A 27167-nucleotide genomic window follows, 5' to 3' on the forward strand; every position below is an offset into this window, starting at 1 on the left:
AAGGTCAACTTTTATTTGCTTGACATTTACCCAGAAAAAATTTGGGGGTTTCTCCACCAGAGGGAGTTTATCTGGATGCTAAAATTTGCCTGAATTTGTTCTGAACAGTCAAAAAATGTGGAATAAAACTGATTAGTATTAAGTTTTGAAATGTAGAATTGAAACTCAGCACCACAGCTGATGGAAAAGCCACACACTTCTGTGCTCTGGTAATTGATGGGTCAAGTTTACAATCCTGTTATATTAGGCAACATCATTTTGTAGGAGGCAAGATTTCCCACAGAGGTTAGAGGGATGCATGCTCTGTGAACCAACAGGAAGTGATGCTCATGGTTCATTTGCCAGATTCTAACCAGTAACAGCCTCGTTTTCTTTCCCGATCTGCATTGTAGTTCTTCACAAGAACCTAAACGCATCACCACAACGGTTTTTCACATCTGACGCGATTGTAGCGCAAATGTGGTTTACTTGCCTAGTGTGAATGATGATCCACAAATGTAATACCTAAAACACAGCTAGAGGGAAATTTAATTAATAAATGCTTGAGTAAAAGTTTGTGATTAGGTTAGGTAAAAACTGTTTATTAGTGATGGATAAGTCCAGCTAAACTGATCTAAAGATGTTTTAGAGGGGTTCAGAAACATGTCACTGTGTGTTTTTTATATTTTATCTTTTCATTGTGCGTGTTTTAGTAACGCAGAGATGCAAAAACGTAAGTCTTTTTTTGTTCTTTCTTTTTTTGAATCCTTCTTAAAGTATTTCTTCCTCTCAGGTTCAGCAATAATCTGAATTTTCCTGGTGTAAATAGAACAGAGTTTTAGTGGTTGTACTGGGTTTTTTTTTTTAATTTATCAACAAGAAAAGCACAAAGTTTGTATAGAAAATGAGTGTGACTACAATAAGGACAATAATATAAGTTTGAAAGCACTTTATTATTAGATTATGATATAAAGATGTTAATGGTTTTTAACATTTAAGACACCAAATAATCCTAAATTATAGTGTTCCTTAACTGTGTCTTTCTCCTCTGAAACTAGAAGAACAAACAATTTTACTTGAAACATCTTTTTTTTATAAGAGTGTTGTGCTTCAGATGGAGGTTTTGCTAGTTGCCTAGCAACGGGAATAACAGCTTTACCAAAAAAGCGTCTGTTTAGTAACTGGCAGTTACTAACTGCTAATCAAATACAAATAAAAAGAAAGGCGGTGTGTTGGATACAGGTGGTTTGTTAGGCTTTGTGTCCAGCAGAAGCCAATGCCTGCTTTGTTTTAACATTGTTCTTCCTTTAAAAAACCTGGTTTGATGAAATAGTTTCACCTTTTGCACCCGAGTTTAGTTCAAAAGAAGGACACCATTTGTCTGCAAGTGCTGAAAATAATATTTAAATGATAAATATAGTAACATACATACAAATAAATTGAGTACATTAAATTATTGAATGCATTAATATTTGTCAAAAGAACATCGATAATTAAGCAAATAATAATAATAATAATAATAATAAAGTTATTAATCAACAACATGAGCATAATAGGGGTGGGATTATAAAATTTGACTTCCGCACATTCCTTTCTAAGCAAATAATTTAATTCATTTTGAGAAACTTCACATTAAATGGATTTGATGGGTTATGTATTGTATAGGTACAATCATGTCTATTTATGATTAAGAGTAATTATAAGGACATCATTTACAAGTGGATGTACATAGATTTGTATGTTCTTTTACTTTTATTTCCCAAACCTATATATATATATATATATATATATAAATTCCAACTGAGTGCATGAAAATATATAATTTCTCACCTTTAAATTAAATATGATACAGAAGTATACACGATTTATCAATTGCAATGCAATTTTTGATAAATATACTGCAGTGTAAAACAACCACAACATTGTAATAACATGGAAAACAAAGTAATGGCTAAATACATTTTATTTATTTTTGTATTATTTAAGTCAAGACTTCGAAGTAATTTGATTGAGAGAGAAAAATATCGGGGAATTTATCTGTACATGCCCCCCGAAAAAAGGAAAGAAAAGAAAGACAAAAGCCGAAAGAGAAGCAGTCCAATCAATTCATCGATGGTTGAAATCGTTTTATTCCTTTTTGATTTTTGCCGTAGGTATCGCCGCGCGCTCCTCCCACCTAAGGTTGCGCGCTGCCGGTGAGTTTTATAGCAACTGTTGCCCGGTGAGGCAGCGCCATAGTCACCGTAGTCCTGGCGACTGTAACCCACCAACAACAACCTCTCGCTCCATCATTACCACCTCCTCCATCATCCTCATCTTCATCAACCAGTCCACGGCTCAGGTTTGATTTAAATCCTTGACTATTTTTAGCATAAATGTAAGATGCTCCTCGGCGTCACAGGATATGAATTTTATCAGGGGGGGTTTGATGCTGTTGGTTTGCGTTTTGTCTGCTGTTGGATGAAGGCTCGCTGGGTAGCTGTGGTAGTTTTGCTAGCGAGGGTGTTTCTTTGTAACGTGTTAGCCTGCGTGCTAACGTTGCCTGTGGATACTAACTGAGGCGAGGCGTCCTGGTCGCCAACAGAAACCGGCTGTGTAGCCTTTTACAAAGCTTTACGGACCGGCCCGACTCCATTTTGTTCTAAAAAACGAGCTTTTATTCGCAGAGAATTGGTCTGAAGTTGCCATGCTGAGTGGTCGCAAAGGCTAGCCAGTGATGCTAACTGGTCAGCTGGAGCAGGTGTCTGTTGTTGCTAGGTTGCTAACGCCAGCGATGTCTGTTGCTGTCCCATTTTCGGGTAAATGTTACGGTCGGGTTGTGTGTTTCCGCGTCGGGTGATTCAGCGTTTTTTGCCGCTAAGAAATCTGTTCGTCGATTAGCAAAGGAAAGTGGTGTGTGCTCGCTGGGCTTTCACTCTCTAATAGGTTCACAATAGCTGAGCCTTTACTTTCCCTTTTGTCTTAGGGAGCAAGATCGCGGCGTTAGCTCTCCATCTGTGCTCTTTGTGGGATCAACTGGTAATAATGATAAGAACGCGATAACATCAGTTCTGTAGGGATCAGTTACTACACAATCAGATTTATATTAATGTATTTCAATATTTGAGGTAATACAGGATGTTCTAAATACTAGCTCTGTGCTTTTTTTCACAATATTTACTCAAAAAAATGTATTGGTTAATAAAAAAGAAAAAGTTGTTTTATTTTCAGAAAAAATGTTGGTTTTTTTCAGTGTGTTTATTCATATTTTCTAACTATAATTAAACACACCAATTTGCTGTTTCAATTTCTGCCATTAAACAGAATAAAAACTAAAAACTGGGGAGACCCCATGATCCTCCAGTCGTTTTTTTTTTCCATGTTAAGTTTCTAAGTGTTGCATCACATTTACTCCTGGGTCCACTTGGTCTCCCGCTCCCCTGCAGCCTCTCCTTCCCATTAGGAGAGGGAACAGGTGTGCATGGGTTTGTGTATCTTTGTCTGTGTGTGTGAGTTGCAATAAAAAAAAAACACACAAGGGTGAATTCTGGTTGTGACAGAGGTAGTAGCAGTGCTACTTCGTCACCTGTCTTAAGACCATCTGTAAAAAGTTTTTTCTTTTCTTTCCATCCTTAAGTTTTTTGTTTAAGCCAATTATTTATTCAGCTGTTGTAGTTTTGTTGGTGTGTTTGACCTGTTGCATAAGGCAGTTTAACAGCTTTAGCTACTGATAAAGGATGTTTTGTTAAACGATTATATTTTGGCACAAGGAAAAATTTATAAATGACTCATTGGCTGCAAGATCTAAACTCCAAACACACCTAAATTATCATCCTACCACCACCGTGCCAAGAGATGACTTTCAGTGCTTTCCTTGATTCGCTACATTGAGTTTTTAGCTAAAACCAGTGCTGGCCAATCGTCATTATTAACTTGCTTTCCTTTGTGTTCATTTTTGATGCACTGTGCTCAGCAGGTGGAAATTCGTACAGATTGAAAAAAATTGTAATGCTAGATTTATATACTCTCAATGTTCTTGTGACAACCAAACAATTATTTTATTGCAAAAATCTTCTTTACGCAAAAAAAACAAAACTATTTTCTCTTTTTAGATCTGGTTTACTTCATTGAGTGAGTAATAGTCATACTCATACTGTCAAAATATAGAGTTCAATCAAAATGAGTCAGTCCCCTGTTGCAAATTAGGTATATTAAATGTCAGCTGCAGCAACAAACAAATTAAAATTAGAACAATTGTGTAACAGCTGCAGCAGTCTTTAAATAATTTAAGTCCTTGCATAGAACTGCGGCTGTAGAGTTCAGATTAAAAAAGCCAAATCCATATTGCGATTTGTCTGTGCGTGTGTGTGTGTGTACCGTAAATGTGCAAAGGCTATGCATTATATTAAATCTAAGGTTGCAGCAAACGAAAATAAAAGAACGTAGGAAATAAAATGGATTTAATTGAAAAACATAAATGTAATTAAAGCGAGTTGAATGACTGAAAATAGTTTGGCACAACACAGATGCAAATCTGTGCACAGGCAATCACAGCTGGTTTGCTTGTTATACAATACAGCAAACCCCTGCTGGAGAGGAGTCCTAGTATTTCATCGCCTGACAGATGGATGTGTGTCAAGAGAACAGTTCAAAAGTTAAGAGATGGGGTTTAGCAAACCATACAGTTGGAAACTGTTGCCATGAAATGAAACTAGCTTTCAGGGGCCGTAGATTAGACGGCTCTGGGATGTTTTGACATTTCTAACAATAGAAATTTGCACGATTCGTTCAAATAACAGGAAAGGCTGGGAGACGATCCTAAACGAAATCCACCAATGTTTGGGTTCTGAGGAGGTTTTTTAAGATTTGAAAGGTGGAGTCGCACTTGTCTCCCTGATAAACCAAGAGGACCTCTGAGGAGCGGTGCATCGTATTCGCAGCAGCTCATCACAGCAAAGTAGTGCTCTTCAAAATGCTGAAGATGCATGAAATGAAAATATTGAATCCATTTCAGAAAGAAGCGTTGATTGAGAGGGACGTTTCTAGTATTAGAAAAAAGAATCAGGCGTACTAAACTTTTGCAAATAAATACATTTGGCTTGTAAACGTATTTCGTAAACTGGAAGATTTTTTAGTAAAATTCTTTTTTCCTAATAAGATATTTTCTTTTCTATGGAGTTAACCCAAATTAGGTCACCACAACACACACACACACACACACAAACAAAACAGGATGTTGGGAACTGCCAGTTATCAGATCATGTTACCACTTACCTGTAGTCCAGTAGGGCAGAAATAGAACCGTGCCACCTGCTGCCTGGATCCTGTTGCATTTCCAATCATTTAAAGAGCGGCTGATTAATTCAATTATTCCATCACACATTTTCAGGGCTTAGCTGCATATTTGAGCTGCTCTTTTCTGCAGTCTCTCAATTATAAAGTTGTTTTTAAACTTAGACTGTCAAAAGCATCTACAGGTCTTTTGAAAAGGGACAAGTTGGATGGTGTATTTTTGCAATCAGCTTTTTTTTTAAATTATTATTATGGCATTTTTGAAATTAAAATCAGCTGCACTGTCAGTGTAAGTCAAAGCCTTTTTCGTTCTAATTTTTAAATCCTTATTTCAACATCGCAGCTCTCTGCACCACCACCCCCCCCCTCGCCTTTTCAGCTTTCCGTCACATCTTCCTCCTGCTGTTTTCCTGCTGCGCCAGCATCCGATCACATGTGCAGCAAATACAGCTTTATGTACTTCCTTGATTCTGCACGTGAGATTCCAACATTGTTACTTATAGCCGTTAAAGATTGAAAAGTTCTGGATAGTTTACGGTGCTTTGCAGTGTTTGTTGGCTCAGGATCTCGGCTGGACTGGAAGGGAAGAAAGGGGGGGGGGGGGGGGACTCCCAGCAAAATGTTGCACTCCTTGGTGGCTTTTGTTCCTCCGTGTCTTTGTAGGGATTGCACTTGCTTGGTGGAGCACAGCATTTAAGTGGGCCACAAGGGAGTGCCTGAATGGTGTGGCAAGAGGTGTGTGTGCGTGGATTTCTTTGTGGAAGGGGGGGGGGGGGGGGGGGGTGGAGGTAAAGCATCGAGGGCGCTTTAATACAGGGGCTCTTTTCCTCGATTAGGTAGGCTCAGTTGGGGCTATGTACTTTAGCTTTCAAACTACTCTGTGGAATATTGTCCACTCTCTGCGTGTCTTTTTAGATAACTGGTTATAGGAAGCCGAAGGCTACAATTTGACTGGATGAAATGACATTTTAAAGATATTTGTGCCCTGCTTTTACCTTAAAAAAACAACGACAAATGAAATAAGTTGTGTGTTGTTGCTTATCAGTTGTGTATCATCAGGTTATCTTATTGTCCTTTCATTGTTTGGGGTTTGTACACAAGATTTGACAGTTTCACAGCCCTCATTTAAAAAAAAACGGAGTTAGTGATCTTTACTTAGAAAGTGTATTATTGATTTATGAAACCCATGGATCTTTTTGTATATTTACTGTTTTTATTTTAGAAAAAAAACGTGTTTCATTTAAAAGCAGGTTTTTATGTATATAATATTCAGTTTCTCTTTTGTTAGACTGTTGCACTAGTTTTACTCAAATTTCCTTTTATTTTCATATTCTTGAATTTATAGGTTTTATACAGAATTTTAGTCCGTTTTCTCCACTGTGGGACCACGAAAAGAACACATCCTATTTAGTTTTGTTTTGTTTCAAGAAAGTTTATCTACATCAAATTTGGAGAAACTGTAGAAGCTTTCATTATTTGGTGCGGGTATTTGCACAGTCTAATATTTTAACATAGCATCAAACTATCCCATAATAAAACTCCTTAAAGTAGTCTGAAAAGTCATCTGACAAGGGAAGTACAGCAAAAAGGTCATCTGTGGATGAAAATTAGATTATTCTCTGCTTTTTGTAAAACTATCTTTTAAGTTATCCAGAAAAACATGAATAAAGTTGTAGAATTGTGAACTTTAAAGAGGGGCAGTGTAACAGTGAGGGGAAGAGAAAGTGGCAAGCTGTCCCTAGAGTGATTTGAAGCTGTTAGGAGACCCAGCTTAATTAACCAAGAGAGGCTTGTTCATGGAAACCGTGTGATTAACTGAAGGTGGCTTTTCCCTGGAACAATTCAGCAACGGCAGCCGCCGCACTATTATTAACTTACAAACACAGGTTCACCCCCAGTGTCTCCCTCTTTTTATTTGGCCCTCCTTCTGTTAAAGGTGTGTGTTTAAATCTGTTTAATTTAGAGTTTTAATTTAAAGACAGATCAAGGTAACAAGACGTCTCTGTGCTTGTGAAGAGCTGCATTGGTCGTGGACTCATGCTCTTTAGATGCAGCTGTCGTGAAACCTGTAAAAAAAAAAAAAAAAAAAGTGGGAACTGGCAGAGAGGCAGCGTCTATTTAGAGTTAGTTAAATATTAACTTGTTTTATGGCTTCCAATGTGGAGACAAGACCGTGTGTCAGTGATGCATGAGACTCTCAGTACATTGAGTACCATGCGCGGAAAAAGCCGGGTACAATTGGTCTTGAAAAGCTCTGGAGGCATCGATTAAGGAAGAAACGCAGCAGAATATGCCATTGCACCTTTCATTTCCTCAGTTTGATATATTTTTTTGGGATAACTAGATATTTTCTGCATTTGTAATGCATCCAATTCTTTTTTTATTGTTATTGCTTGCTTCAGTGCTGAAAACGCAGGCAGCATTTGGAATATATCTGTTTAGTTACAGATTTAATGAGGGGATCTCCCATTGTTTCCAGAAAATAAAAAAAAGGAAGTCCTGCAGAGGGTGTTGTTACTTAGATTTAAGTGGATTGCTTTTAATAACAACTGGAAAGCCATATTAGTAACACTAAAACAGCTATATTTTCTTTCATTTGACATCATCATTGTCCTTGTAACGTCTTTAATTTAGGCTGTTGCTATTGAGCTTTAAATAAATATCACTGAGGATGGGCTTCATTGCCAAAACGCAGAATCGATTCCATTAAATATGGATTTGTAATTATAATACCGTTTTCTTTTGAACACTTTTCACATAAGCAGTGATATAAACCGATCTATGATTAAGTATCATGAAACAATAATACGACCTTTAAAAACATACTTGAAGTTTTTTGGGTTTTTTTGGCCCAAGAAAATACCTTAAAACAGAGATTGATTTAATCCTTTAATGAACTAATTTGGCATTTTAAATAAAAAACTTTTTTTTTTTTTATCAAATGCATCCCCAAAATAAAAATAAAAAATAGGAGCATTTAGAAGTGACAAGAAAATATTTTCAGTGAAGATTGATGTAATATTTAACAAGCTGATTTAGCATTTTCTGTAAAAAAAAAAAAAAAATTTAAACACCCCAAACAGGTAGTTCTGTTATTTATTTATTTTTTTTAAGAATGTTCTCTGTTGATTAGGCGCCATGCAGACCCCTGAGGCGGGCGCTGATTCCACCTCCACTGTCCCTCTTCAGACCACTGTGCCTGTCCAGCCTCCTGGCTCCACCCAGCAGGTGCCTGTCCAGCAGCAGGTATCTATCTGCACACTGTTTATGTCTGTTTTGAAGTGTTCCAAGCAAAAGTGCACTTGCATGCCTTGCGACTGACTATAGCTAATGGACTCATTTATCTGAAGCACTTTACAATGTCTTTTTTTTATTTATTTATTCGTTTATTTTCTAGGCCCAGACTGTTCAGCATGTTTACCCAGCACAGGTGCAGTATGTGGAGGAAAACAGTGGCGTCTACACCAACGGCAACATGTGAGTCACTCTATTAGTCAGCTGCGCTCTTATGCCACTTCACAAAAAAACATTCCCTATTCTGTGCTTTCTCCATTCAAGCCTTTTCCTGCAGTCATTCATGGTGGAAGCACATGATGTTGAAGGAATGCAACTGTTTTCTTTTTTTTTCCTTCCCTCTGAAGGCCTGAAATCATAGGTTTTGCTGCGATCAGTTCACCTCAACTTGATAAGATGGTTTACAAGCTGATCAAAAACGACCAGCTCAATAAAGCAATGACAGCCGGTTTGACCCCTGACCTCTTTCCTGAACAGAAGAACTTACTCGTACTCAGAGCCGCAGCTGTACAGCCAGAACAGTGGAGGGAGCTACTTTGACACGCAGGGGAGCTCGTCACAGGTGTCCACTGTGGTGACTTCCCACGGCCTGACCAACAATGGAGGAGGGGGAACCGGAGGAATGAGCATGGGTCTCGCAGGGGGTCAAGTAATCAGCAGCAGTTCAGGGGCTTACCTGATGGACAATGCTGGACCCCACCCTGCCACCCAGACCGCACGAGCCTCCCCGGCCACTGTAAGTGACACGGCGGCCACCAAAGGCAGCCTTCGCTCACTATTTGCCCTCTAGCCTTTGAAGTGATGATTAGAGTTTAAAGAAAGCTCTTTCCCTTTCACTCTGTAGCGCATTCTTCTCTCTCCTGCAGTAAAACGGATCTTATTTTGTGTTTCCCATCATGTTAGTCCTATCGTCAGATCAGCATTCCATCTCCTAAGTGGAAAAAGGCTAAATGCACGATTGATTGATTGGATAAAAGGAGAATCAAATGCTGCACACTAAAATCTGATCATTAGGCTTGGTTATCAGATTGTTCCTGGGATCATAAGCAGTACACACTATAATCTGATCTCCTTTATTAGTTTAAGACAATCATCTGATTGTGGGGAATCTGATTAGGACAGAAAAACTTCTACCAATAATTTGACATTTTTCAACATGTACACGGTTTTGTCTGGTGTACTTGGCATATTTTGCAGGTTGATGAGCTTCTACATAAAAAAGTCAGATTGTAGGCATGTTCAATTTCAGGAAGATTAAAGCAGATTATGAGTCTCTAAAGACACAATCTATAAAAAAACACATGTAAATCTTTTTTGAGAATCAGATTTGTAGAGTACATTTAAATGTGTCCAATCTGATTATCATCTGATTATTCCAGTTATCAGATTTACATGGTCATTTAAACAGACTTCTTTTTTTTTTAAACTCAAATTAAAAAAAGATGAAAGCAGCAGGATATAACTTTTCAAAAGTGATTTGTCTCACAAACTTTGGTCAGATTTGCCGGATCTTTGTAAGTGTGGAAGTTGGATGTCTGATTTAGGCGTGGGGGTGGAAAATGAGCCTTTTTCCTGTTCCATTTATGAGTTGTAGAGGATTTTTTTTTCTTGCTCTGCTTGGGGTTTTAGTGCTGCTTTGCTTCGGGATTGTTTTTTGTTTTTTTTTCTAGACCATCTTTATTTTCGCTTGTGGCCAAGTGACACGTTTACATCGACTTCTCGTTTTTTCTGGCTTTGGTTCCGATTTTTTTTTTCCCCTCTTACATTTTGTTGTCCTGTGCTTTCGTGGTTTATCAGATTGAAATGGCGATTGAGACGCTCCAAAAATCTGAGGGTTTATCCAGTCAGAGAAGCTCGCTGCTCAACAGCCATGTAAGTTGCTTTTCTCCACGCCTGCTTAACTTTACTCTTTCTGCAAATCTGTCTTTCTATTTCTGCTCTTTCAGTTTGGTGAGGTGCTCGCTGTTGCTTTAAGTTTGCTGTCTGCCTTTAGAAGCTTGTGCTAAAGCCCGTCACGCGACAGCAGCATCACGTTTATTGGCCGTTGCCCGACAGTGTCACGGTTCCGAGTGCGGTTTGGTTTTGAAAAGCATTTTTCTTTTCTTTTTTCAGCTCCAGTGGCTGCTGGACAATTATGAGACAGCAGAAGGGGTGAGTCTACCGCGATCTACCCTCTACAATCATTATCTCCGCCACTGCCAGGAGCAGAAGCTGGACCCCGTTAATGCAGCCTCCTTTGGCAAACTAATTCGCTCCATCTTCATGGGACTCCGTACAAGGCGCCTTGGAACGAGGTTGGCTACTTTTTCAAAATAAAATCTGTCGACACCATCTTTGGCTCTGTCAACACGTTTTAGGATTTCTTTTTCATTTTTTGCAGAGGGAATTCCAAATATCACTACTATGGTATACGTGTGAAACCAGACTCACCGCTAAATAGACTTCAAGAAGACATGCAGTACATGGCTCTGAAGCAGCAGCCCGTTCAGCAGAAACAGAGGTGGAATGCGTTCTGCCAAACCGCCATTGCTGCTGATTTTAGCCATCAGACATAATGAAGTTTTGTTTCAGGTTCAAGCCGGTGCAGAAGTTTGACAGCAGCTCTGGGGAGAATTACTCAGGTGGAGGCCAGCATCATCCTGGTGCAGCAGAGCAGACCGTCATTGCACAGAGCCAGCACCACCAGCAGTTCATAGGTCTGCCGCCTTTTTCCTTTAATCCTGGACTTCAAAAGTACAAATGGATATATTTTTTACCTGTTTCTTTGTTTTGTTGCTTCCCTCTAGATGCATCGCGAGCACTCCCCGACTTTGTTGAGCTGGACCTGGGACAGAGCAATACAGAGAACATCAGCTCAGAGGATGTGAAAGCTCTCCAGTCCCTTTACAGAGAGCACTGTGAGGTTAGAGATTCTGTGAAAACTCAACGCTCACTCTACCACAAATCATTAAATACAAAAAAGTTTTTGAGATTTGATATCTTTTAAGATGGGAGTTTTGCATTTTATTTAAAGTTAAGACAGAATACTGAACTGACGTGTTGAAGTGTTTGAATAAGTGCATTATTTAACGTTAAAATTCAGAGAAAAGACTATCACATTTTCAAAAGGTCTGACTCCTTGTTTTTAAATGTTTTTCAGGCAATCCTTGATGTAGTTGTCAACCTTCAGTTCAGCTTAATTGAGAAGCTGTGGGAGACATTCTGGCGTTATTCTCCCCCTGAAACAGTAGAGGGCGCCACTGTAACAGAAAACAGGTAAGCTCGAGATCACAAAAGGGGACAATGAGGCCCCCAGAGCACTTCAATTCAGCAAGAAATAACCAAGTCAGATCTCAAAATGACATCACAGTTTTTATTTGAAAAGCAAGACAAGAACTTTAGAGGTTGCAGAAATATTTTCTCTGGTGTAAAAGGCAGCTAGAAACGCCACATACTGTATTATTTATACTAACAGCAAATGATACAAATCTGTCTTTTCTGAGTTCTGTCCTTATAAATGCCAGCAAGAATCAACGTCAGTTTTATCGTTGGTCTATTTGGAATATTAAACTCATATGCAGCGCATATTTGAACCTGATTGATGTCATGGCCAAACCCATTATTCAAAGGAGTCCAGGGTACATGTGGTTTGTTCCCTCCGCAGCAGCATAAGCGAGATTGAAGCCCGACTCCCTCGAGCACGGCTGCTGGTGCTGTGCCGAAACGAGGCAGTTCTGAAGTGGATGAGCACCTGTGACCATTTAATGTACCAGGCCCTCGTGGAGATCCTTATTCCTGATGTCCTGAGACCCATTCCCAGTGAGACGCCTCATGTTTACTTGGCTAACGTGCTGGGGGGGTTTCTGTGGTTGTTAACTTACCGGGTTGGGTTTGTGTTGTTTTTGTTTTTAGGTGCCTTGACTCAAGCCATTCGCAACTTTGCCAAAAGCCTGGAAGGTTGGCTTAATAATGCCATGAATGCCATTCCACAGAGAATGATCCAGACCAAGGTGCATTACTGCAGTAGTTACATTTGAGAAGTTCATGAGGGGGGTTTGTTTGGAGCTCATTCTACATACATGTGGGCTTTTTCTGTCATCATACGGTACACGGCTTGCTTTACAGATGAAATGTCCCTGCCAAAAGATGCTAACACTTACGTTTTTCTGGTCACAGATTGCCGCTGTTAGTGCCTTTGCGCAAACGTTGCGCAGATATACGTCACTGAACCACCTGGCTCAGGCGGCACGCGCCGTGTTGCAGAACACATCCCAGATCAACCAGATGCTGAGTGATCTGAACCGTGTGGACTTTGCCAACGTACAGGTAAGAATGTCAATTTTCAGCCATGATGGTTCCCCTAATGTCCGTTTTCTGGAATTGACTCCCATCTTAAAAGACTGATCTTCCATGTGCTCACACAGGAGCAGGCATCATGGGTGTGCCAGTGTGAGGAGACGGTGGTTCAGCACTTGGAGCAGGACTTCAAAGCCACGCTGCAGCAGCAGAGCTCCCTGGAGCAGTGGGCAGCCTGGCTGGACAATGTGGTCACCCAAGTGCTGAAACCCTACGAGCACAGGCCCAGTTTCCCCAGAGCAGCTCGGCAGTTCCTGCTCAAATGGTCCTTCTACAGGTCTGCAACGACCGCAGAGACGTGGCTGAGCACACGCCGTGGCGACACGAAGAACTTAATGTCTTTAATGTCTCTGCAGCTCAATGGTGATCAGGGACCTGACTCTGCGCAGCGCTGCCAGCTTTGGCTCCTTTCACCTGATTCGCCTGCTGTATGATGAGTACATGTTTTACCTGGTGGAGCATCGGGTGGCTCAAGCTACTGGAGAGACGCCTATTGGTGTAATGGGCGAGGTAAACATGCTGTAACTCCTGTTTTTATTGTTTAAATCTTTGGATTCCAGACTCATGTTATTTCTGTAGTTGCTCATTTTTGTATCCGCTGACATTTCGAGTGTGTGCCTGTTTGTTTATTTTGTGTGTCTTTTCAGTTTGACAGCCTCAACACCTTATCCCTTGCAAACATTGATAAAGGTAAGCCAAAAAGGAGAGTTTTTATATTTTTTATTTCTTACAAGAAGTGTCCAGAGGCTCAAAGAAACAAGGTCTCCAAAAAAAAAAAAAGATTTGTTGATTTTGGTTTTAGTTTAAGTAAAAACGATGGTTATGTTGTAGAAAAATGGGACAAAAAAGTGTCTTTGATTTAGAAAAAAAAAATCTCTTTTAGATGAAACAAGTGGAATGGACAGTGACTTGGAGGAGTACACGGGGGAGTCTGGAGAACCTCTTGCCAAGCGGGAGAAGTCAGAGCACGAGGTAATCCAGGTGATCCAGGTTGGAGCCCTGGAGGACGGATCCCATCCTGTGGTGGGTGTCGTCCAGCCGAGTGTCCTCCACTCCCTGCCGCAGCCCCAGCCGGACCACACCGAGCACATGCTAACATCCCCCACTGGTACTCCCACCATCCGCCACTGCACGGGCAACACCTACGCCTCCGTTTGAGGGTCTGAGGGCAGAGCTGAGCGTGTCCGGTCTGAGTTTTCTGTCCCCACTGATGGGAAACCTGTAAGTGTGGTGTCCTTTTCATGCATCGTCTCCGTTTGCAGCCTGTGTGAGCGTAGTTCCCTCTCTCTGTTTGGCCCCGTCCACTGAGGAGGGATCGTCTGACCTAGCAGTGCTGTCTTTGTCTGACTTGTTTCCAATCTGGATGTCTAGTCATCCTGTTAAAAAAAAAAAAAAAATTTTGCAAAGCACGGCAGGCGGCGGAAGGGACGTGGAGGGAAAGGACTAAATTTGACCTTTTTTTTTCTTTGAGCGCGACTGAAGGTAAAGTCCTTCAAACTACTGATGTCTCTGAGCTCAAATCCATGTCACAAGTCCCAGCAGAGCAGAGCGCCGACCAACTCCAAGCACCACCCACTGTACATAGAGTTGCTGGAATTGGTATCACTTAAAGCTCATGGTGCTATCATTGTGCTTTAAGTTCTCTAGTTGTTTCTGTTCATATGCATTCTGATACACATCAGACTAGCTGAAGTATACTAATTTACACTCACATTTACACCGAAGTATACAAGCTAGTGTGGGAGTATTGTATGTAGCTAAAAACAGGGAAACTTTCTGTTTTGTGTGATGCTAAAAAGGATTGTGGGCCAATCGCCACCAGCAAACGTCCAGAAACATCTGCGCTGCTGAACACTGAGATTAAATTGACAGGAACAAGTTTTTTGGGGAGAAAAAAGCCCTCCGCTCTAGCTTTTTTGTGAACACCGTTCATTTCAGAAGTCCTCTTAGTGCGGATTCATGTGTTACAATCGTGAAAACAGCCTACATTACTCCTACCATTGGTTTTGCTGATTTTTTTTTTTTTTTTTTGTGGTCATTTTTCTTTTCAGGAATTTGCATTAACGTTTTGAAGTAAACCAAAAATAAAAATAAAAAAGGAAGCTCAGTGTGAGCCATTCGGGGCCACACAGAGGCTTTTTCCTGTCCCACAGTGCCATGTTGCAGAGCAGAAGGAATGTCAGGGATATAATGTACCTCGGCTTTATCATAGTGCCTTATCCTTAAATGCAGCTGTCCATGTAGTCCTGACTGTGTGTTGTAGAGACGCCCACAGCCCCCTCTGCGTTGTCCCAGCCCCACATTTGGCCTTCTGGTGACTCGTTGCTGGATTTGGGCTGGCTCATCAGTACTGAGACCTGGGGGGGAGGCGGGCACAAACACACCTGTTGGGCTTTTGTTTTAGTTTTTCCCTCTATATCAGCTCTCCCGAACCTACAATTTATCTGAACCATGGTCCTTAGCCTTGCTCCTGCCCTCACTCTGCCCTCTTGAAGCCTTCGTCATCTGGTCAAAGGTGCCTGCGTTTGTGCGCGTTTGCGTGTGTGTGATAGACCTGCAATGTCCTTTTTTTTTTTGTTTTTTTGGAGCTTCACATGTCTGCATCCGTGTGCTTGCATGTGCGTGTTGGAACACATTCATCAGTCACCCTACCTCAAACCAGTGGTGCCAGCCCTTAGATGCGTGCAGCGCAGTCGCCCGACCTTATTGCACACAACCACCACTGTACTGCACAAATCTTAACATGACGGAGAGAAGCCCCCATTGTTATTTCTCTCACCTCCGATAACCTTTTATTCCTTGTTTCCTTTTTTTAATCCGTTCTGGAGCCCATTAAATGCTTCATCATTTGCTCCCTGTTTGAAGACCCTCTTTGTACAGTGGACAAAAAGTAGATATTTTCTGATATTCAAAGAGATATAGAGACAGATAGTTATATATATATATATCAAAATATATATGTATAGTATATAAAATGATGACACTACATGTTTCTCTTTTGCGATTGATCTGATTGTTAATATGTGAATGTTTTTTTTTTGCATAGCTCATCTGTCCCTAGTTTAGAGACTGTGAAATGGGAAAGGCTTGTGGCAACTAACTTCTTAGATCTATACTTGAACTGTTCTAGCCTTCTTTGTTCTAGAGGAGGGGGCGGGGCTCTGCAGAAACCCCCTTTGATCGGAAAAGGAGTTTTCCTTCCTTTATGCTTGTTTAAAACAGCCGTTTCTTCATTGTGTATTTATTTATTGATATTTATTGTTTGTTTTTGTTTTACATAATCGTAATCATAAATCTTTTAAGGAAGAATTATGAACTTTACTACTGCAAAGAGCATACCTACTGTACAGAGAGCAATTGTTTCATTTTGTGTTGTTTGCCCCCAACATGGTGTAATAAATCCATGTAGAGTAAGAAAAAAAGGTTTAAAAAGGAGGGATTTTTTTTTTTTTTGCGTATTTGTTTGCCAAATGAAGCCCCTAAAACAAAAATAAATAAATAAAAGGCCTTTTAGAAATGATGATCCCTCTAGATTAAGCCACCCCTGGTTTCATTTTGAAGGCTTGAGACTCATGCATAAGGAAACAAATACGGGTGAAAATATTGCAAAGTGGTGGGGGTTTTTTCTGTGGAGACCCCTGGATGTTATTTTCAAAAAAGGGTCAAATTGATCATCCCAGCCGCCTTCTCTTAGTAACACCTGTGGAACCTGACAGTCTCTGTTTACTCTGATTAAGCTGATCTGACTTTTAGTTTAAAACGTTTGCGAGAAAAAACTAACCTCCTCACTTGAGGCAGCTGCAGTGTAAAAGTCAGATGTTTTCAGTTTTCTCTGTTCCTTCATCATGACCTTAAGAACTAGTTTTTTCTGAAACTTCAAACAGAAAAATGGCTGGCTTGAAAAATGTATCTCAACACAAAAGATTTCTTTGTCTTCACAATCTTCAAATACTTTGCCAGTCTTGTTTTCACTGTTCTATTAAGGTTGAAACTTCTTTTTTAAGGATACTTCTTTCTCCTCGTGGCATGTTTACTGTTTGGTTTCTTTTTTGTTTTTGTTTTTGTTTTTCAGAAATATAAATATATTTGGTACTTTTGATGGTGACTTGTATTATTTTGTGCCTGAAGTGAAAATGGCTTAAAGGATGTTTTTCTTGGAATCTCAATTGTGTGCTTTTTGTAAGTGCTTTCTGGTCTTGCACTCCTGCCATGTGCTGCTAGCAATTGTTTGTCAATCTTTCCTTAGACTTTTTTTGTTTCCTTTATTTAAAAGTGCTGCCTGATAAAACAATGGACTGATGGTAATGCTGCAACACAACTGTACCTAATTTCTTTGAATTATTATTATTATTAATTTTTTTATATATAAAAAGCTGTTTGCAAACCAGACCATTTCAAAGTAGAAAACTATATGCGAGAACTGCCTGGATGTAGACGACGCGGCAGCTTCACTGACCCATAGCAAACTCTGGTGCCTTTAATTTTGCCCCCCCCCCGGCTGCAGCAGATGGCCTGGGTGACTGCTGGGTCTCTGGTGGGCTACAGATGGAGGCTATAGGGCCGACCTATAGATGCACAAGTGCTGCCACTTTTTTTTTTTTTTTGGGGGGGAGAAATCCCTCAGACTTGACTACTGATGATGAATTTACTGGCTGTTGACAACCACAGACTTGCGCGCGTGCGCACACACTCGGCTAGAAACACATAAACCCGCAAACAACTTTTACGTGTATAAAACTGGTCAAATGTACAAGGAGAGTGACTGTAAGTTTTAAAAAAAAATGCCCTCCTGAGGTTTTTTGTTTTGTTTTTTTCAGATTTGTCAAATATTTTCTGAATGCTGTGACTTGTTTTGAGATTTGTTAAGTGCCATTTGAGTCTAGTGAGTCGTGGCCATCTGTAGCACGCTCTACTGCAAGCACAAGCATTTGGCAGTGGCATTTGGGACACGGTTTCTGTTTCAGTTCACCTTTGGCAAAATGTGTATATATTTATATATATATATATATATATATATATTAAAAGTATCTTTTTGTCCAGAATATTTGTTCTTTTTGGTAAACATTTTATCTAATATGTTGGCTAAAGTGCTTTTGTGATTTCTTCTTTTTTTGGATAATGTATAGTACCTGATGAGACATATACACACAAGTTTCCCGTGACTCTTCTCGTGTGCTGTTGAGTTTGTTACATACAATGTATATTCTTAAATTTGCGAGCAAACCAATGCGTGTAGGGTGATTTGTATTGTGTTTTACAGAAAAAAAAAGAAAAAAACATGGACAATTTGGGGAATTTTATATTTACAGAGACCTGATCATTTAGTGTGTCGTATTGATGACTAGAGAAACTATTACTGACACATGTAGTTTCGTTTTTCTGAATATTTCAGATCTCAGCTCAGGCTAGCTTCTTAGTGTTGTTTTCTTAAACTCTGTGACTTGTCTTTGCAGTAATAAACATTTTCTTGTTCAAAACCAGTTTCTGATTTCTTTTTTTATTTACAGTAAACACAAAGTTGGCGCATTTCATTTTTATTCATACATAAACACCAATTGCATTCAAACTTCATATTTCTTCAGATTGTATGCCATGATTGTAAGGTTCACCACGCATGTTTTTGCTTCTTTTTTTCCTGTGACCCGAATGGTTCATCACTGTAAAATTAGCAACAAAAATCATAAAATACTGCCACAGCCTGGAGGTAAACAAAACTAACATTATTGAAACAATATTGCTGACAAAATGTTTAAAGAAGTAAAATCCAGCTTTCACAAGAGAAGTAACACTGAAACAACTGCAGTCCAGTAACCCTTCCAACATTTCAGGAAGTATTTTTGGCATCATTATGGCTTACAGTTCCTCACAGTTCATTCCTCACTCAGCTGATTATTTGGATCCACTGCCTTACAATTATTTTCAAAATAAGGGTAGTGAGCCATTTTAAAGTGATGCACCATCCAGGACTCTACGAAATGCACGCCTGCCTCTTTGTAGTATTTGAACCTGAAATATAATACAGTGTTTAATTCGGGAAGGAAGATCTTTAGGAGCGGTATGAGAACTGGGAAGAGGGGAAATCTTGAACTTTGGAACCAAATTCCTTAGCATGACAAAGATAAATGATGCTAAAACATAAAGATGCAACAAAAAGCCACAAGTTAACCTGTGAAAGAAGAAAAAAATGCAAATTATTAAAGTGCTAATTGACACCTAATGAAAAAAAATTGAACATTCATGCAGGTGTGTTAAGTCTTTTAAAAGTTAGACTGGGGGGGGGGGTTATGTGGTGGTAGCTTTGTTTGGTGATTTTTTTTATTATCTTATGCAGTTTTAGTGGGCTTTTTTGAATGCTCCTAAAAAAGACAAAAAACAACTTTTTCAAAATACTCCAAACTAAAGGAAGTATTTTAGCCCCAAAACTCTAAATGAAGGAGAGAGTTTTCTCCAGCTGAGAACCCACAGAATGTACAGACGAGGTAACAACAATGAATTTAGTCACTTAAAAGGCAACTCTGAGATAAATGGTCTCTTTTTACACTTTGATAGTGTGAATATATGAAAACAAAACAAAAAAATCCACCGATGAGAAGCAACTTTCTGTTCTCACTAGACCAAGTCACACTAAAAGATTATTGCCTGTGGCGTGTTACCGTGCAGTTTACACATTCTTTGAGGCAGGAGAAGCCCAGGCCTGATCTCCAAGCAGACAGAGCTGGTGTTCCTGCTCAGCTGCGTCTTCCAGAGCACTGCAGCTACTGTCAGTGTAACCCGCATGCTTCTCCAGCTGCTGATTGGAATGGACTTGCACATCTGGAGTTCACTATAAAGGCAACTCCTCACAGAGCTGCAGTTAAAGATGTTTGGAGTAACTTTGCTTCTACTCATACAGCCTGTACAGTATCCGTGTGACTCAAGTCTTCTTTCAGCACCCCCGAGCCACAAAGGTGGAGTTGTCTGTTCAATTACAGCCAGATATACACCCCTCCCTCGCCTCTATTCCTCTGTACAGTTTGTGTTGTTATATTCAGTCGAGAGGCTGAGGGTCAGCGATGGGCATAGTGTGCAGGACCTCATCTAGTAGCTGCAGAGCTCGATGTAAATGGATCTCGATCCAGCAGGGTGTTTCCTTGATGCTCTGCCGTGGGTAATCCGGCCCCCAGCCTTTCACGAAGCTCATGCGCAGAATGCACAGCCTGCGCAGGTCGTCCACACCGATGCCAGCAGCAGCAGACAAACCTGCAGGAGGAGTTTGAAAATGGAGACTGTCATATCCACAAGGAGTTACAGAGCAGACTTAATCATCGACCAACGGCCAGCAGTCCCTTTTCTCTCAGCAAAGTGAATAAGTCAGATCTAACGCATACTAAAGAAGAAGTGTTGAGGCTCTCCAGAGCAACATAAATACTCTAATCAGAGGTGTACTTTTGAAGAACAGCTTCTCTATAATTTAAATCATGCAGGAAACTGGTCCTAATGGCTTCTATTCATTGCTGTGACGCAGTCTGGAGGGTTTAAGAATCTAAATCAAGAATCGTGAATCCAATCCTGAGAAGATGACTTTTTTTTTCTTCCAAGAAAAAATTGGGACAGTACAATTAATTTATTTAACTCCAGAACGAGTGTTACTTCACCATCCGGACCACCTTACTAAAACTTCATAGGGTTCTGCTTATGCAATTAAAATGTTATTTATGTGGACTTCCCTGTTAAAACTGTGCATTTTGTTACTTTTGTTCCATTTTGCTGCAGCTGAGGGTCAAAAAAACAGTCAATGTTTTTGGTAAAAATGCTAAACTACCTCACTGAGTTTGACAATGGCAAGTAATCACAGTAAGAGACTTGTTCAAAGCTAAGTGCAGCAGTTAACAGCACTCACTGATGGCGGGGGCGATGCCTCCCACAGAGCCAGGTCCTGGAATGTTCCCAGCCACAGCAGCTGCCTGCGCCGCAGCCGCTGCCTGAGCCGTTGCCGCCTGCTGCTGCATCTGCCTGTGGCACTGGCGCAAGTCAAACACCTGACAAGGTACAACAGAGCTGCTAGATCTGCCAAGAAAGTGCAACACTTGAAGCAACAGTTTAGACTTTGCACACACCTTTTGCAGGAAAATTCTAGGAAAACGCAGCAGAGTTCTCACCTTGATGTATGCGCTGGGGTAGATCTTGTGAACGGCGTCCCCTGGTGCGCGTCCAGCTTCTCGGTCCAGATAGTAGCTCTGCACAAAGACGGCGTGATCACTTAGGCAGCGCACCCACACATCTCCTTCACCTTTGCACTCCAGCTGCACGCCTTTGCCAATGTGAAGCCTGCAGGCCAACAAGAAACAAAAGATAAACTGCAAGTTAAGTAATGCGCCATTAAAAGTAACTTTTGGTGGCAAATTAGTGAGGATTTATGGCAGACGGAGTGTGCATTATCACTTTTTAACGCACGCCGTGGAAGCCTGAAATAGTGATAATGCACACTTCGAAGGCCATTGACCTGCTTATACCATGGTCACTTACAAAATAAATAAATATTAAACAGTTTTTAGTCCTTAATTCTTGGGGTGTTTTTTTCGATTTGGAAAAGCGGACTAATTTACACTCAAGCGGACTATTTGTTACGTACGTCAGTTGTCACGGTAACGTTGTCACGGTAACGTGACAACTGACAAGGCGCCGCACCACCGCTGTAGTCAAGATTCGGCAAGATATATATGCTGATCTTTCTGATGGATTGAATAAAGCATCAGTTCAGAGAAAAATTCTCCTCTTACCGCTTGTTTTTGTCAAGTTGATAAAGCTAAAGGTTGTTTTAAAGAAGCCGGCGCAGTGATACAGAAGATTTAAGATATGTGACCGGACCTTCTTCTTTTTGGGGCGTGTGGTTATCAGGTTTTAATGCGCACCCAGCAGCCAATCAGAATCCAGTAATCACCCGGACCATGGTATAAATTCATTTATTACAGATCGTGTATGATGATACACTTTGTATGTTATAGAATACCTGGCTCTCTCTATATTTTCTGTCCTGTGGACATTACTCAATTGTCCCAGGCAGAAGCGATCTCCTCCAGATGGATCCACGTAACCGTCTACAGTTACAACAGGACATGTGGATGGAACCTTAAATGTCTCCCCAACTTGGACGTCCATCTCAAAGTAGGCAATGGAGCACCAGTATTCTGGAGCTGGACCCAACAGTTGAAAAAGCATCATTAGTTACACAGAAAAAGCATTCTGTCAAATGGTAAAACTGCCTGAAGCTTCTACTGACCTGGATGATTGGATATAGGCGGCTGGAAGGAAATTTCACTGGCAACAGGCCCTGAAAACATGTTATTTTGTTTATAGTTACACATTTATCAAACTACCTAAAATAATTTAAAAGTTAATCAAATATGGAGAAAAATCATCCAGCCACACCTGAAAAAGATACAATACCAAAACATGCAAAGATAAAATTTAACTTTTATTATGTTTGGCACCTTTTAAGTGGAGAAATCTGACTTCAAATTTTGAAACTACTCCTACGTTCATTAATGGCATTGTAGAGCTATGGCATGCTTTCTCTCATTTTCATTCTAAAATTTGTAGCTTAATGTTAAAACTTTGCATAAATATGTCCTGCATAGTTAGCTGAAGCATCCTCTAGTCCAGGGGTCGGGAACCTTTTTGGCCAGGAGAGCCATAAACGCCACATATTTTTAAATGTAATTTCGAAAGAGCCATACAATAATGTAGTGTCCCTTTCCCACACTAAGGCACGGAGACTTAACCTCTTTTAGGGTTCTTTATTCTGGTTACTGCAGACCGCAACAAACGCCGTACAATCAATTCAGCAACTCCTGAATCTCTCCCGCCGAGACGAGAGCGCTTCTCCCAACTTTATATTCCCCTGCTCCCGCTCCAGCCCCTCCCATTTCCTTATTCGGCCCATGGCTGAACCCCATTGGTCCAAACTCCCTAACAACAGGCTGAGCGACAGAACTGAGGGCCAATCAGATCTCTGCTTGAACGATGCGTTCCATGAACTCCAGAACTTTTAACGCGGCCCAACAGCCAAGTTAAACTCAGTCCGCGACAATATGTTTAAAACTAAATATACAAGTGAATGTGTGCATTTGATGTAATTTCAACATTTTTAAAGTCCAATAAGTCTGTGGATTCTTTTTAATAACATTGTTATACTGTTGCTAATAAATGATGAGTATTTCTCGTGGTGGTTTTGCTGATGGTCTAGTCTGGTTGATACGTGGTGAGTTTCTGCTTCATGCAGGCGTTGAGACTTTAAACGTGATCGTAGGTCTGAATGTTCTTTAGATGTGAGACAGACATGGAACCAAACACACACTCACCCTGCAGGAGTGACGGGCAGCAGGTTTACGTTTTTACCATCTCTGCGCGATTCACCTGCTGCCGGTCCCCCCCCACCCCCCACCCCCTCTGCTTTCTTCCTCACACATCCCGTCCCCAAAACTGCGCGCTCTTCCTCAGGGAGGCAATTCAAAGGTTTCCGGGTGGTACAAACTCTGTGAAATAATAGATAACAGTAAATTGATAATTTTTTCTCCAAGCACCGCTACTACTGCGCGCCTCTGGCATTGCATCGCGCCCGAGAAGGACTGGTCTAATGAAAAAAAAAAAGTATAATTAAGGATTTGTCTGCGAGCCACATGTGACCATCAAAAGAGCCATATATGGCTCGCGAGCCATAGGTTCCCGACCCCTGCTCTAGTCTAAAACAAAAAAGAACAAATTCTATGCAGCCACTGAGGCAATTATTTTGATCAATAAAAAAAACAATCTATATCTGTCAGAACAAAAACTTCTACATTTAATTCTTTCCAGTTTGATGTCAGATGTTTTTAAGAATTGCTTGCTGTCAGTCTACTCACAGTAATGTCCCGTGTGAGGCATGGGTGGATGATGCTGTAGGTGCCCATTCTGGTGTTGAGGCACCGCTGCAGGAAAGCTGCCATTTCTGCTCCAGTTTGGGGCAGGATCTGAAATATTAAAAAATAAATAAATAAATATGTGTTGGCAAAAGCAGAAATAAAAAATAAATACTTCATGCTTTGGAGAAACTTTGTCCTGCAGAGTGTTAGATGTACAACAAAGGAGTTCAGCTTGTGTAGCATCTCACTTGAAGGTCCAGCGCTAATAGCTGAGAAAGCAGATGTCGAGGCTGAGCTGCTGCCATCTGACGGAGGCAGCAGAGCTGGGCTGCTGAACGTCTCCGGGGGAACCGCTCTTGACGGTGGATGCTGGATCGTCTGCAGGTGACTCTCCGAGCTGGAGTGAGACTGTTGGTTATCATAGTCAAACTCATCTTTCACGATGAGTGGACCTGGCAGAAAGTGAGAGAGATGATTAAGACAGGTGAAAATCGACAAAAACTATGGCGAGGAAAGGAAAAACTCTGTACCTGAATTTGAAATGGTGAGTGTTGATAAGTCTGCAAACACATTAACAAGATATATGAATCAGTTTCCCCACAACTACTTTAAATTAATCAGTACCGAGTACTTTCAAGTGTACTTTTTGGCAAATTATTGCATGTGTGACTAATTGTTCGAGAAAATTTAATAAGTTTAAAAGTGTAAAAAAGTGGTGATTCATATACACTTTAATGTGCTTCTAACAATCTGTATTTCTTAGAACTACCTGACTCCTACTTACCAATTCCTGGAGAAACAACCCTCTCATAGTGGTACGGGTTGACACAAACACTGTCGCATTTCAGGTCGAAGGCATACTGACAGTATTTCACATGTTTTAACTCGTTCTTGTGTAGATCAGGCCATCGCCACAGTCTGGCATAGACGACATGTGGAAAACCTTTACGACCTGCAACCTAAAACACAGATAAGATGTTAGCCATGGCAGCCTTTTTTTTTTTAATCCACCATTTTATTACAGGAAGTAAACCACTTGCACTATACCTGCAAGCGTCCATCCAACGTTCGCTGTATGGTTACACATTTGCTTGGATGTGCCCCATTTGTGGTGATGGCTGTGATGAGAGAATCCAGCTCATCCTTTTTCTCCTTCAGCTTCTTGACTAAACTCTCGATAGCCCGTTTGGCAAAGCTTTCACTCTCCCCTCCCTGCCGATGGCACATGAGGCTGTGCACGATGCTCAGGCAGGCATCATTGCTTGTGGGGGTGTTAGTGATTGACATGTTGCTCTTTTACAATCTTGGGGTTTCTTCTTGTGAGATCAGAGTTGATCTAATGCAGCTCACGTTTACAAATCTAAATCAAAAAGAACATTAATGACATTTTGGGCAGAACATCATAGGAATAACGTTTATGTGTCTTTTTTCCAAGTCATATTCAACAATGGTATTCGTGCATATGGGATGAATTAATGCGCTATGGTATAGGTTATAGGATATAGATGATATAGGTTACCTTTAAATTATTCAAAGAAATAAAACATATTATAATGTAAACAAAACAAATGTAACTATTTCAGAACTGGATTTAATCGAGTTGACTTGTCCAACTACAAAAAACATTCAAACTAACATTACGTTCTCGCGGTGTTCACTAAATTTTTGGGCTAATCTTACGTTGCTAATAACACATTGAGAAAAAATGACAAACAAACCGCCGTAAATTGAAATGCCTTGACATTGCATGAAATAAACATATGTTTATACCAATTTACCCTATTAGAAATAGACAACTCATTGACAGTAGGTAGTTGGTTAGCATTAGCAAGAATGAATTTTGTTAGCATTTGCTATTCGTCGCTAACGTTGCTCCACAAAGAAACAAACCATCCATCAAACAAGAAATAAACACGCACGTAGAAACTTACCGCAAAATGGCCTCAAGGCAGAGCTCGTCACAGTACTGACTGTTGGTACACCTGCGACTTCGCCAACTAAATGTATTATTTTTGGTTAATTGCCCTCCGTTCAGGTTATCCAGCTAGCGAACTAGCATGTGTGCTAGCGGACGACCATCAACTTCGCGCTAGCTTGCCAGCTGAGCTAACTTGTTCCAAAACGCTTCACCGTTCCCTATTTCCACAGAGAAGAGCATTTACCGAAACTCTCATTCGTTCATAAGTTTCATTCATCGAATGTAATATTTCTATCACGAATGACGTTGGTTAAAACCAACTATTTCACGGGCTAACTACTAGCCACGAAAACAAACAAAAAAAATTCCTCCACCCACCTCGCTCTAACTGCACATGCGCAGAGGTAATGTGACAGGCGTGGCGCTGCAGTGCAGCTTGTTTTGCCATTTTTTATTTTCTAGAAACTGTACACAGGTCTCTGTTGTCACTGTGGGTCACAGCTTTCATTAGAACCAGCAGCGTGATTCTGAAATCAGACTGACGCTGATACTGTGTGCAAAACAACAATTGGTTTTATAATGATTTGATGATTGGTGGTCTCTGAATCATAGAATTCCTTAAATCTATCCATTTTTATTTAAAATGCCCTTTGCAAAAGTGTGCTTCAAGTTGATTATGTTTAGCATAGCTGTGTATAAGTATATTAAGTATACTGTAGTGCAGGATTTTTACTAACCGAATACGTTTTCAGACAGAATTGGAACATTTTAACCCTTGTGCTATCCTATGGGGTCAAGATGACCATTGACGTGTTCTCCCTACCACGACAAAGGTGGGAAGATTTCATGTTGTCCATGGACACCAGTGAAGATCACAAATCATTGAAGAAAAAAGGTTCTGCGCACTGTCTAGTGGGTCTAGATGACCCAACTCCCAATGTTAAAGTGACTAGGATAGGACAAGAGTTAAGATTGCAATATATAGATAGTGAATAAAAATTATACTTCAAAGTATGCTGCCTCACTTTTAGTGTAGACTAGGTATACCTGCAGTACACTTGAATTGAGTGCTTTTTGTTAAGGGAGTACGAAAGTTGTGAAAATAACACCCACAGAAAAATGTGTTTAAAAAGATTTTAAACCGAGAAAGATTCATTAGTATCAAATATTAATTTGTTAGTTTGTTTTTGAAAGTCTCTTTTTTATTATTTATTTTGTGTCTTACTGTGTGTAATTTTTAGACTAATTTGGATATGTGGGCATTTTAGGGGGGGGTTGTTATGTTGGTAACCACTTTGAGCTGCAGACAATTTGCAGAAATCATGCTCTATAATTAAAGTTTAATTGATTCATAATTATTATATTAGGATTTTGATTATTCTTCCCAGCTAAGCTTTGTTTGAAAGAACAGTAATACATCACTCTAAGCATCATAAAGCTTAGACAGTTAAAGAATTTCAAACTCTAAAAACAAAAGTACAAAAATATAT

The 27167-nt window shown here is 40.2% G+C and overlaps 2 protein-coding genes across 5 annotated transcripts; one reads left to right on the forward strand and one right to left on the reverse strand.

Moving 5' to 3' along the window:
- The first annotated feature begins 2163 nt into the window (after window positions 1–2163).
- On the forward strand, window positions 2164–18356 carry rfx3 (regulatory factor X, 3 (influences HLA class II expression)). Of its 3 annotated transcripts, none has more exons than XM_023960433.2 (17): window positions 2164–2320; window positions 8384–8496; window positions 8648–8727; window positions 9022–9280; window positions 10342–10416; window positions 10657–10838; window positions 10925–11044; window positions 11116–11240; window positions 11331–11446; window positions 11684–11799; window positions 12188–12342; window positions 12436–12533; window positions 12700–12849; window positions 12948–13156; window positions 13236–13389; window positions 13527–13569; window positions 13763–18356. In XM_023960433.2, the coding sequence occupies exons 2-17, from the start codon at window positions 8389–8391 to the stop codon at window positions 14035–14037; spliced, it is 2265 nt and encodes a 754-aa protein (XP_023816201.1). In that variant the 5' UTR covers window positions 2164–2320; window positions 8384–8388; the 3' UTR covers window positions 14038–18356. The 3 variants fall into 3 exon arrangements, with proteins under 3 accessions (XP_023816201.1, XP_078812404.1, XP_078812405.1); XM_078956278.1 differs by lacking the exon at window positions 2164–2320 and adding an exon at window positions 2423–2777; XM_078956279.1 differs by lacking the exons at window positions 2164–2320; window positions 10342–10416 and adding an exon at window positions 2621–2777.
- A 4-nt stretch (window positions 18357–18360) lies between these two features.
- On the reverse strand, window positions 18361–26103 carry smad4a (SMAD family member 4a). Of its 2 annotated transcripts, XM_004074773.5 has the most exons (11): window positions 25691–26103; window positions 24807–25119; window positions 24544–24718; window positions 24290–24319; window positions 24008–24211; window positions 23760–23867; window positions 22139–22189; window positions 21869–22052; window positions 21018–21186; window positions 20759–20897; window positions 18361–20118 (listed from the first exon to the last, which is right to left on the reverse strand). In XM_004074773.5, the coding sequence occupies exons 2-11, from the start codon at window positions 25044–25046 to the stop codon at window positions 19907–19909; spliced, it is 1512 nt and encodes a 503-aa protein (XP_004074821.1). In that variant the 5' UTR covers window positions 25047–25119; window positions 25691–26103; the 3' UTR covers window positions 18361–19906. The 2 variants fall into 2 exon arrangements, with proteins under 2 accessions (XP_004074821.1, XP_011480091.1); XM_011481789.4 differs by lacking the exon at window positions 24290–24319 and having other exon boundaries at window positions 25691–26102.
- Window positions 26104–27167: the final 1064 nt, after the last annotated feature.

This window comes from Oryzias latipes, chromosome 12, assembly GCF_053564925.1.
Source record: "Oryzias latipes strain Hd-rR chromosome 12, Olatipes_Hd-rR_3.1".
NCBI classification, from domain to species: domain Eukaryota; kingdom Metazoa; phylum Chordata; class Actinopteri; order Beloniformes; family Adrianichthyidae; genus Oryzias; species Oryzias latipes.